Source organism: Nematostella vectensis, chromosome 13, assembly GCF_932526225.1.
Source record: "Nematostella vectensis chromosome 13, jaNemVect1.1, whole genome shotgun sequence".
Taxonomy (NCBI): domain Eukaryota; kingdom Metazoa; phylum Cnidaria; class Anthozoa; order Actiniaria; family Edwardsiidae; genus Nematostella; species Nematostella vectensis.
Window position 1 is genome coordinate 10982583 of NC_064046.1, and position 12033 is coordinate 10994615.

General features: G+C 38.2%; 3 protein-coding genes across 3 annotated transcripts; 2 read left to right on the plus strand and 1 right to left on the minus strand.

The window, feature by feature from the left end:
• The first annotated feature begins 358 nt into the window (after positions 1 to 358).
• LOC5505883 (adenosine receptor A2a) lies at positions 359 to 3478 on the plus strand. Its single transcript, XM_048720803.1, has 2 exons — positions 359 to 475; positions 2564 to 3478. The coding sequence occupies exons 1-2, from the start codon at positions 457 to 459 to the stop codon at positions 3466 to 3468; spliced, it is 924 nt and encodes a 307-aa protein (XP_048576760.1). The 5' UTR covers positions 359 to 456; the 3' UTR covers positions 3469 to 3478.
• Positions 3479 to 4405: 927 nt separating this feature from the next.
• On the minus strand, positions 4406 to 9231 carry LOC5505898 (1-acylglycerol-3-phosphate O-acyltransferase ABHD5). Its single transcript, XM_001626576.3, has 5 exons — positions 9069 to 9231; positions 8877 to 8962; positions 7937 to 8461; positions 6659 to 6770; positions 4406 to 5713 (listed from the first exon to the last, which is right to left on the minus strand). Exons 1-5 carry the CDS (start codon positions 9119 to 9121, stop codon positions 5395 to 5397), a joined length of 1095 nt encoding a protein of 364 aa, XP_001626626.3. The 5' UTR covers positions 9122 to 9231; the 3' UTR covers positions 4406 to 5394.
• Positions 9232 to 9584: 353 nt separating this feature from the next.
• LOC5505874 (guanine nucleotide exchange factor MSS4) lies at positions 9585 to 11714 on the plus strand. The gene is made up of 2 exons (XM_001626589.3): positions 9585 to 9790; positions 10664 to 11714. The coding sequence occupies exons 1-2, from the start codon at positions 9629 to 9631 to the stop codon at positions 10904 to 10906; spliced, it is 405 nt and encodes a 134-aa protein (XP_001626639.2). The 5' UTR covers positions 9585 to 9628; the 3' UTR covers positions 10907 to 11714.
• Positions 11715 to 12033: the final 319 nt, after the last annotated feature.

A 12033-nucleotide genomic window follows, 5' to 3' on the forward strand; every position in this document is an offset into this window, starting at 1 on the left:
GATTTCTTTTACATTAACAAATTCGATTTGAACAAATAGGAACAAATAGGAACAGCTTTCCCAAAACAGCCGATATAAATAGCTGCTTTCTCAATCTTGGTGTTTGTGAGATGGCAAGATGGCGGTTGACAGAAAACTCAGGGCAAGCTGCTAAGTGTAGGGGGGCGCTTCGTGCAGGCCCGTACAACCTAAACAACCTAAGATTCCTCGGTACCAGTCCCTCAAAACGACAACGTTTTCTTCATATGGTTATTATACAGAAAAATATAATGCAAGGTTGGTGTGTATTGTCGCTTCACTAAATGGCCTGGGGCGAGCGCGCGGGAGACCTGTGATATTCTAAAACGTTAGAGTCTAGGCGGGTTTTCAAGATGGCGGTCAGCAAAATTGTAATGAACACGAATTCCTGCGAGTTTACGTGGAATTTTTCGACGGGAGCCCAAAAAATGATTGAAGATGAGGACTCCCAAATATGGTATGTAATGTCCAAAACTTGGCCGAGCGAGCATGAAAAACACCCCTATGCCCCCATCCTCTCCTCCCCCACCTTCACTACCTTTATTTCGATAATTGTCGATAATTTTATTACCATTTCCGTGTCATCCTACGTTTTGCCTGTTTGCTGTGCCAGGCAACTCGTCCCCAGGTCTTCTGACCACTGCTGACACATTGAAAATTACCCAGAAGACCCCGGCTACCAGGTTACCGGCCAAGACAAAGAATCTATTAAAATCCGAGATATTTAACAGGCCATTCTCTCTAAATTATCAATCACATCCTTAAAGAAACTTCCACTAGACACACGGCTTTCAATATTTTGAAATATTGCTTGCGTTTCCTGTTAAAAATCATTGAGAGATTGTTACGTTATCGACCGGAAGTAAACTGGTGACAATGCGGCTTTAATTCCAGCCTTATTGCTGATTCTATTAATATTATTATATAGACCTTTTTGAATATTATGAAACTTATTCCTAACTATAAATTTACTACTCGCTATTTCTGTAGCTATGGTTTTGGTAATTGTTGTTGAATTGCTGTATTTTCTGTTAAAAACAATCCCTCCGTTCGCCATTCGTTCTCCATCCTTCATCGGGTGTTCGGCGATCAAGGGGAACACCTGAGTCCCAAGGGTATTCATACGTTGGTCAGGATATTTTGATGAATATTCCCTTATTAAGATTAATATAATTCAGATGAATATATTTGATTGCTAAATATTATGAAAAAGTGTGTTAACAGCTACTGCAATTTCTTTTATTTAATGAAATTCATATAAGTCAATAAGTGAAATTCATATAATTCATATAAGTCATATAAGAATACGATTAAAGAAGAGAAATAACGTTTTTTTAAATGCAAAAAGGACACTTATTTTTTCATGAAAAGTCCGTATTGGCAACGTTAAAGGTGGTGTTTTTGTATAACTTTAAGATAATTCAATGTTCAGATCGTGGTTTTAAGCGACGCCAGACAACTGTGCCAATAAATTGACTGATAATATCTTTTTTCAATCATAAAAATGAACTAAACCGAATAAACGCATCATATGGAACTAATTTTAAAATTTCAATCAGATCATTTTTATAGGACCCGAGTATTTTGAAATGTATTAGAAGGATTGGAGATTGGATTAGTGGCGGTTCATAAGTTTGATACTGATGACGTGACTTTCACTTTTCATGATCAAAGAGAGAGGGTCGATTAATATTCACCCAAACCACGCCTCCGAAGAACACCGGGAGGCGTTCCAAACGCGGTCACTTCCATATAGGGCAGTTAATATATTCCTAATTTGGAAAAACTGCATGATTCTTGTCATTTTTAACGTGCCGTATCGCAGGTATGAATAGCCCAAAACGACACTCGATCTCATTATCACAAAATTTCATTAGCACAAAAATTAATAGCTGCATACTTCAAAGTGTTATTAAATGTGATCAAATTTTGTAGAAAGTGAATTTTATTTGAGCAGCTGGTGGCAGCTTTGCTTTAAGAAATAAGAAATTAATCATCAAATAATACAAAAACCTTACCATAAACCGCTTGGAATTATTATCCTAACCTTAAAGTTGATTATTCCATACCGCATCTATCCTAAAGAGGGAAATTTATCTTCTTTGAGTTTCCTCTATAAAAAAGAGGAGAAATAAATTGGATTTCGATTTTCGCATATGAATTTTATGTTAACGAGAACTGTGGCAGTCATTTGTTTTTGTCACTTTTGAAAAGTGACGTCTCTTGCTGTTTTTGGCGAAAAATAAGTTCAATGAATCTTTTGTTGTAGAAGGTCTTCGCGACAGTTTTCGTTTTAACATCTTTCTACAAGATATTAACTGCCGGGTTGCCAGTTTTGTTATGTTAATACAAAAACGGGAAATTACTCGTAAGAGGTTCCTGCTTTTAAGTGTTTACCATAATACCACTTTGGTATAGATGCTCATCGAAGACTCGAGCTCAAACTCTCTCTAGAAAAAAGGTTTAGCTAGTTGAAGAAAGACTGCAGTTCGAATGGACTGGGATAAGTGTCTTCAACTTCTGTTTTCAGTTGTTGCTCTCGTAGGGAATGGAATGGTGGTCTATATCATCTGTTGGCAAAGGCGGCTTAGAGAGCGGAGTTCTCCTAATTGGTTCATCCTCTCGTTGGCCATCGCAGATCTGTTCGTCGGGGCGACCAACCTGTCTACCATCATAGCTTGTTCTCAACCTAACATATGTTCCCCGAGACAAGCAACTTCTAAAGTACTTTTATTCATGAAAGAGTCTTCTTTTGCTGCTTCTGCTACATCTTTGTGTATTTTGACTTTTGACCGCTACCTAGCGGTTGTACACCCTTTCAGCTATAGACAGTTTATGACTTGCACAAAATGTCTGTATCTCATCGCTGGTGCATGGTGCCTTGGGGTAGCTGTTGTATTACCCGGCCTCCTGTATAAGCTTGGAGTCTTGAATGGTGGGAAATCATCCTATGAATTTTGCTTTATGATTCTATTTCTTCTGATGATTCTGTTCATGATTTATGCCTATGTGAGGATAGCAACGGTTGTGAGACGGCATCGCAAAGTGATCATCGTCCAGGAAAGACAAATGGCGTCGAACACGGAACACGAAATCACAAGGCCAAGCGAGCGGAAAAGCAACCAAAACACCAAAAACACTCCTAGACAGGCGAGTCTAGCATCCGTCGCGATTGTAGTTGGCATTTTCCTTGCCTGCAACGCAATAGACATGAGTTATTTTCTGTGCAAAGCTATTGATTCGTGTAAGGCATCACAGGACTTCTTGAAAATAACTGATGTCACTAGATATGTGAACTCGGCGGCAAACGTTTTTGCGTATGCTCTTGTCAAGGGAGAGTTCCGAGAACACTTCAGGAACATGCTGCTGTGCAAAAAGGAGTTAACACCCTCGCCAGAAAATAAAAGCTGGAATGTACCCTCTTACATCTGTCAAATAATGATGAAGTAGATTACGTATGGAAAAAAATTAACATATTGACCCCTCAACCGGCATGTACCATCCTTGAGAAGTCACAACCTAAAAAATTCATAACTCTTTTCACCCAAAAGCCAAACAAATCAATTCCAGGTCATGCAGACCCAAAATAGCAGTATAATAGCAGAAAAAATTTGGAATCAATTGGTTTCAGAAAAGACAGCGTTAAGGAGAGCTGTTGGTGGTTCATTGGAAAATTATTTTCTCATCCAGGCAAAGCCAAACAAGACAAAATCACCATAAATCCACCTTTGCTTGCAAATATCCATAAGCACAACACTCAATTATGCCCCAATAGACTTCATGATGTCGTAGGACATTCTCCCAATATGGCTCATAGCTGTGTATATCTTATTAAGAAATACAAGCAACCATCAATTTGTGCTCGTATCAGCACAGCGACAAGGGGTTAAAAATGGGACCGAAAAGCACTGTTGGAAAGCTAGGATACTGCTGACTAGGAAAAACGTGTTTAACTTCGACCGGTATAATACTCAATTTTTTTTTTTCGGCCTTTTTTTTTTTTTTTGTAAATTCAGCTCAAAAACAGCCAGGAGTAAATGGGTTAACCATTTTGCTCCTTTTTGCTTTGAACCGTCTGTCAGATCTCTTCGCATCCGACATACCCTGAGAAGGACACCTTAAATTTGAGAGCCACCATTTGTAAAATATAGAGTCCCTACTATTACAGCCAAAAAAGTTTTGCAACTATAGGAGATTAATTAGTTTTTTGGACCTAGTAAAAGGGTCTTCCTATATCAGGCACATAGCCCAGTTACCTCTGACTTGCATCCTTCGCAGCCCTAGTGGTCTCTGTAACGCAAGCTTTCTTGCGTGACACAATGGCTGCAAAGAGCAAAGAGGGATATACGGGACTCAACTATAACAGAAGAAAAGCACTTGAAAAGGATATTAGAAGTAAATTTTAATAAATATCATAGCTCTACTTCATAAAACAATGTTATAATTAATTGATAGCGGTGGTTCATGCAATATTGATATAGAAATAAGTATAATTTAAATTCAATAAAATTGAAAAAAAAAAAGTGAAACACTTCACAAAGGGGATATTGACCTATTGCCTTTTGTCCAGTGCCAGCACTTTTCTAGAAAACAGCATTGCAACATTGCGTTGCACTTTTCCATGCAATCCATTAGGGTTCTTCACAATTGGTGTTTTCGCATTTTTTGACTATGTGTGCCCAACACCAAAATGCATCAACATGTTTGTGTCTATAACAGGACTGTAGCTGGGATTGGTCCCAATATATTTCTGCTACAGCTCTGATAAAACTATATCATATTGCATGATCTGCAAGATGTTCACCCTACTAAATATTAATGTTTACAGTAGTTTTATAATAAAAGCATCGACACTACAAGAAGATATTGAACTTTCATTTGAACAAATTACCCACTAAATCAAATAATCAATTCTGTATTTAAAAAAAAGAAAGAAAGAATCATTCCTTGTATGATTCCTTCCTTCCTATTTTTTAAAACAATGCAATCTTGTAAAGGATTGCAGGATTGTATATTGTATATACATAATGTACAATGTTACTGTGAAATTCTGAGAAATTCTAAGAAAAAAATAGACAGAGTTTTCCAACTGTGATGGTTAATCGCAAATATTTCCCAGAACATGGAAAGAATAAAAAATGACAGAAAAAAGCTGAGACTTAATTGGTTATCCAAATCCTTCTTTAGAATTTTGGTGATAATTACATGATGATTTGACTGTGAGAGGCTTGCCATCCATATTTTTACACTAAAAAATTGTCTTTCCTCAAAAGACGTAGATTATTTACAAATGTGATAAACAGATGAAAATAACTCTCATAAAACAGAACAGCTCTCAGAAATTGGCACTACCCTAAAACAGTCCGAAATTTCACATTATACACTAGATTCGACCTGTACAGGCTCAATGTCATTACTATTGTCAACCATTGTGTAAATTTTGTGCATTGTTGCATTAAACAAGTCAGGTCTATCTGCGTAAACATGGTGCCCAGCACCTCGTATAACCTGGATGTCAACAAAAGAATCCTCCCTGATCCTCTTGATCTCATATGAACTTTCGTTGTTTACCCATGAGCGTGCACCAACAATAAATGAGATAGGTACTTGGCGATGAAGCTCTCCTATTCTGTTTACCATGGGATACTTGGCCCAGCCGTATGGAATGCTCATGTACTTGAAGGCAGTCTCACCACTGGAATATAAAACATATTCATCAAATCACTCTAGTAGTCTATGGCATTCTGGTTGGCAGATGTGCTAGTAGGCTAGAGTTATAGCCTATCAATAGCATTATCATCATCATCACAAACATAATAATGCAAATGATTTCTCTCATTGTCCCCTTTAACAGGCCCGTACCCAGGATTTTTCTTTGGGGGGGGCATCCCGAAAGAATAAAAAGGGATTTTTTTTTGCCTTTGCACAGGATGTGCTTATACTTTATAGTTTTGCCTACAATTAGCACGTCCATTGGGAACCAAAAAAGGACCTTCGGTCGTTGTGGGGGAGGGGCGGGAGGCTGCTTTTAATGTGAATCTTCTTTACTGCTAGTGTCACATAAAAGGCAAGCTTTTATTAAGTATGCACACACACACACCAAGCAGTTTTTAAAATTCTGTGGCAAAGAGCAAAAGGTACAGTACACTGTGTTAAAAATCAAGTACCTCATACCTCTAACTATTGTTTTATTGATAAGTAGAGTGAAGATACTGGTTTTGCCATTAAAAGACACCAAATGACACATAACAGACGGTGCTCAATAACGTATGCGCATGCGCATGTTCTGACAAAAACAGACACAATTGTAGTGTGTTGAATCGTTAAGAGTAAAGGTACGAAAGGCTGACTTCAGTCACTGTTTTGACTTACTGTACAGCATTAAAACTATACTGAACAAAAGATGAAAGATTTGTTTCTTAATAAGGGAGTCGTAAAAGAATTATAGCCTTAAGTTTGGTCTAGTTTTCTTAGCATTCACCAAAATGTGACAGTACACTGGTAAAACGCTGCCAGTTTAAAATAAAAAGGGCTGGATTAACCGAGTGGTACTGGAACTAGTGCAAGGCAAACAAACTATTAGCAGCCTACTTGTTTTTACACGAAATTCATTTTCTCACAACTTCAATAAATAAGTTACCTTGGGCGTTGCGCATTGCAATGGTAGATGTAGTTCAGTATAGTATCATCATCAAACAATGCTGAATACTTTTTTTGGAAATCTGGACGGAACCTCTGGACGAGGGATGGGCCTAGGGAAAAAGATAATAATCTGTTGTCAGGTATAGTTTAACCATTAAAATGACTAACACTAGATTCAGCAAAATGGTAAGGAAGTTATATAAAATTGGAAAATTAGGAGGGAAGGGTAAACAAAGGTCTATGATGTTATAACTTATCTGATCTACAAAACTGTCAGGAAATCAGTAATGACTCAGTGTGTTTGCACAGGACGACATGGCGGAAAAACATGACGTGACGCTTCAAATAAGCCCATTTCACATCGAATAAGGCGGAGAATTTCTCTTAGTACTTACTTAGTAACTTACTTACTTAGTAACTTATAGCAAACAAAATAAGTACGACTTTTTTTAAATTGATGCGACTTTTTGTAAAGTGTCATTGAAATTTGAGTTTTTCGTCCCTGAGCTGATACACAGGGCAATGATGATCAAGGGAAAATTATCTTAAAAAGCCAAAATCTGGTTATGTGCACTTCGGCCTCTTGTTATTTTTGTTTTAAAAATCAGGAACCTATAGCCACTGAAGAAATTGTGTCTTCTCTCTCTATCTGGAATTGCGCATTTTCTAGGTTTTTCCGTCATGTCGCACAAGACACATAACCATTCAGTATGGGCCTCTCCCTCGCCAAGAGGAGTTTGATGCCAGGCAAAGACATAAAGAGTATCTTTCTGATTCTCAGCACTGAATTTTCTTGCTGCTCAACTAAGTATTTCAAATCAAGTGAAGGTTCATTTTAACCTCTCCCTAGAAAGGCCTTAGGAAAAATAACTACAGTACTTGGAAATGAGGGGTTTGTGTGTGCCCCCTATGCTCATTCCTTTGCTACTGTATGCACCTGGTAAGGTCTACTCTAGTTGTTTTCCTTATGAGTTACTTTTCCTTAGTTATATATGTTGCAAAATACGAATGTGAGTTAAATAAAGCCACCTCTGCAGGCATCTCAAAGACCAGAAAAAGAAAAGTTTCCTGTGGCAAAAAAAAAAGGAAGTGACAAACCGGAAGCGCTGCACACCATTCCCTCTCTGCTTCTTCTTAGTCTCCGTCCTCCGCAATTTCGCCACAGGTAACCCATGCTTTCCGTCCTTTTCATTATGAGTTGCCTGTGGAGGTGGCTACTAAATAAAGATAATTATTGCTATAATAAGCCTGAGCTCAAGTAGATGGTATTACTCACCCCATGGCCCAGCGGCCCTTAGCCCAGCAAGGGGGTTAAAGGGACTAAGAACAGCCCCTAGCACTTTAACCCATCCAGGTATACGTCCCGTTAGCTCATCAGCAGGTGGCTTCTCTGGGAACCCCCACGGGTCAACCAAAACAAGGTGTTTAACATGCTCTGGGTGTTGTAGGGCATAGGAACTGGTGAGGAACCCACCCAGACTGTGACCCATTAGTATAAACTTTTCAATTCCAAGCTCTTTTCTCCAGTTCTCGATAGATTCCACAAATTCTTGCTCTGCGATATCTGCCTCTGTACTGAAGTCTGGTCTTGAGCTACGACCAAACCCCAGTAGGTCAAATGCGTATACGGAGCGGTCCTTCGAAAGAGAATCTACATTAAGAGCCCACAGGCCTACACCACCACCAAAACCATGTACCATTACAACAGGGGTCTTGTCAGCATTTGGGTTGAAATGAAGGGTCCATATTTTATGTCCCTTGTCAACATGGACATATTTTCTTTCATAGTGTGCCTTTAAATCTAAAACAAGAGTGAAACGACAATCAAAAAGGAAAAAAAAAGTTAAACAATGACTAATCTTATAGAATATTGCACTTTAAAAGCCTAAACAAATAGAAACATAGCACCCTTCAGAAAAAGTTAGAATCGTCTATCTCTACTAGGGCCTCGGTTATGCACCTACATGTTGAAGCATATAGTTTGCGTTGTCATGATCTAACTACAGTATGTCATGATCAATAACTGGCTTTGTCCTGGGCAAATAACTCGACCATTTAATCGAATTAAATTGACTGTCTATATAAAAAATAAAGTTACTTTTCAATTCAGTTTCAAGCTTTAGCAGGGCGCTGTTACCGAGTCGTGTTATGAAAAGCCGGTTATGTAACGTGGATCTTTTTGTCTCTTTGTTCTTTGTCAATCTTGTAGTACTTACGTTTAAGAATTCTAGCCTCTGCTATCTCGAGCAGTCTATCCGAAGTCGGACACCAAGAGAGCCACCGAGATCGCGAGTCTGCAGTGCTGGAGTAAAAAAATACGCATGAGATTCCCGATTACAACGAAAATGGCGGGTGCATAAGATCACAATATTATTGCTAAGATTGTAATGAAAGTGTTTGTGAATCACCTTAACTGTTCTACGGGTAGTAACTCTTCTTGATTTACTGTATCCATGGCCATTGCCCTGTGTGTTTTGAGTCTAATAACGCCGGCAAATGGCCGGTGGAATAAGCGTAGCTCTCTTATGGTGGCCCGCCGTGTTTACCTCGCAAAGTGACGTCATATCAATGATTCGGCGATTCTGTTTTCCACGTGACCAAATGACGTCTATCTTATTTTAAATAATTTCGTAATCGTCGTGCTTTTAACATGTGTACTAACTTATCTTCTTCAGAAGGAAATTTCATTTGTTTTTTTTTTGTTTTATTTCTTAACAGAATCTATATTGATTTTAATTATGAACAAAAAATCCAATACAGAACAACACAACGAGATCCTTTTATAATGTATTTATATTTATCTTTTAAAATCCTATTATTGTTATTAGATTTTGAATAGTTCTTGTTCTTTTCTGTTGAAACAAGTCCTTTCGTATTTCATCGTTGCTCTATCATTAATGTAGCAGACCACAGGGCCCCCAAACTCCTGTTTCTGGCGTGGTCACTTAGTCTCACACCTTAGCACAAAATGGCGGAATCTAAAAACAATGCAAGGCAGCCTTCACCGGAAAAGGATTCATCTTTACCCGGCGATCTGGTGACGAACGGAAAGAATTCTAAATGGGTTGAATGCAAGTTATGCCATTCTAAAGTGTTGAGACCGCAAACTGCAGAATATATAAAAGAAGAGGTGAGTACACGAGATCATAACACGAAACCTCCCATACAACACAGGGACGTAGCCATTTTTTTCAAAAATGGGCTGTGCCTATCGTACCCCCCCCCCTTCCCCCCCCAATCATCTAAGGCCTGAGCTACGGCTATGCAACACAGGTTTTAAGATAATGTCAGTTTTGGCAAAAAAAATTTGAATCCTTACTTTAAAATGTAAAAGCTATGTTATCAATTCAATGTTTATCCCCTTTTTCCTCCTAATATAGCAAAAAATATATATATCTGGTGGAGGTGAGGGAGGGGTGTGTGGGGGGGATTGGTAACAGCAACATGTGTACCAGGGAAGGGGGAGGAGGGACGCTATAATTATATTGTTTTGTGTTTTCTTTTCTCACTAAATACATATTTTGGCTTAAATATCCAATACCCTCCACACACAAAAAAAAACAGGCATATACAGCTTAGGTGTTGATGTGTAGCCACATGTTGTAATTTTCTTCATTCTCAAAAGACTATGGAAAAGGCTAAGACACAGGCAGAGCGAACTGTGGTTTTAATGCCTAGCCACAAGTTGATGCATAGCCACTTTAAAAAAATTCAATGGAGCATACAGTGGCCACTAAGTAAAATTTCCTTTGTTCTCAAAAGACAGTGGAAGAGGCTAAGATATGAAACAATTGATTGGTCAACATTTAGCTTTGACATTTAGATGAAATGATAGACTAATTTTATACTGCTGGGTATTCAATAGTTACTCTATATTTTAGCTTCTTATTGATCTATTTGTAGGCATTTGCAATGAATACAGTTCATGGAAAATACGCAATTGAACTTAGCCTAAGGATTACGTCTTAATTTTCTCTTATAACATTTCACCATCTTTCACCAGATTTTCCTTCCAAGCATGCAGCAGAAAACAAAGATAAATATGGATAGTCCAGAAGGAGACACACTGCACCATTACTGGCTTGTCCATGACATGTTTGCATTTGAAAATGTTGGCTTCTCCAAGACTGTGAATAACGTTAAGTACTTAACATGTGCAGACTGTGAAGTTGGGCCGATTGGCTGGCAACTCGCTAATGACTCCACAAGGTTTTTAGTTGCACTTGAGAGAGTGAAACATAGCTAGTGAAAATCTAAAGTTGTCCTGGGAAGTTGTCTAGTCAATGGAGCTTAAAACAGAGAATCAACATTAAAAAGCCTCCCACAACCATGCTACAGTAGTTGTGCCTAGTCTACATAATGTTTTATATTGATAGAGGGAATGGAAGGAGGGGGAGTTATGTTGCTAGTCAATGTACTCTATAGAAGGGTAGGGGCTCAATTGAATCACTTGTGAAAATATTATCTGTGAGATTTAGTACATGGTTCCTGCAAGTCCTTAAGAAGTCACATTTTAAAGGCCCTAAACAAGTTCTTAAATTTTGGGAAAAAATTCGATAATGGTCTTGAAAAATCCTATTTTTCTCAAATTCCAAGAGTTTAGAAATTCCAGCAAAGCCTTTGCTTTGAAGGATTTGTCTTGCTGTTGCTGAACAAGTTCACACTAGTATTAGATTTTGAAATTGTGGGTTTAAAAAGTCTTTAAAAGGTTTTAAATTTATTGGCCGTTTAGCTGCAGGAACCATGTATGCTTCATATACCCAATACCTGGTCAGGTCTACCCTTGGATCCAGAGACTTATCGCTGATAGGCTGCAAATGATATTCCACTTCCAGCAGTGCAGCAATTACTGGCAAACGGAGTAGCTCACCATTTGGTACCCCCCTTCCTCTCTTTATGTATCATAATCGAATTGTTCTTTATATTTCTGATAAATCTGATGTTCGCTGATGGGGACAGTATGTCCCCAGAATGAGCAATGGACAGGAGAAACTATAAATAAATCTGTATTATAATACATTGTTGCTATAAAAATAGTATAATATTACATTGAATTGTTCCATATTCTTCCATAATCAAGGTAAAAACATTTTTTTATGGAAAAACTCTTTTCAAGTAATGCCATTGATTGCATTGTTGCTGGTTGGCTTTCTTTTTTTCTTTTCAGCAAAAGGATTAAAAGTACTTTTTGTAAGACATTCAGGCAATTATATACAAGTTTTACACCACAACCAGGCGCGTACCCAGAGCTGGCTGAGAGGGGTGCGCAGTCATAGGTATCATATTGGACAAGCATAGTATTTAAAGATTTCTTAAAAAGAATTATTACCCAATTTTTGTCTATCGGGGGGGGGGGGGGGCACATCCTGAGCC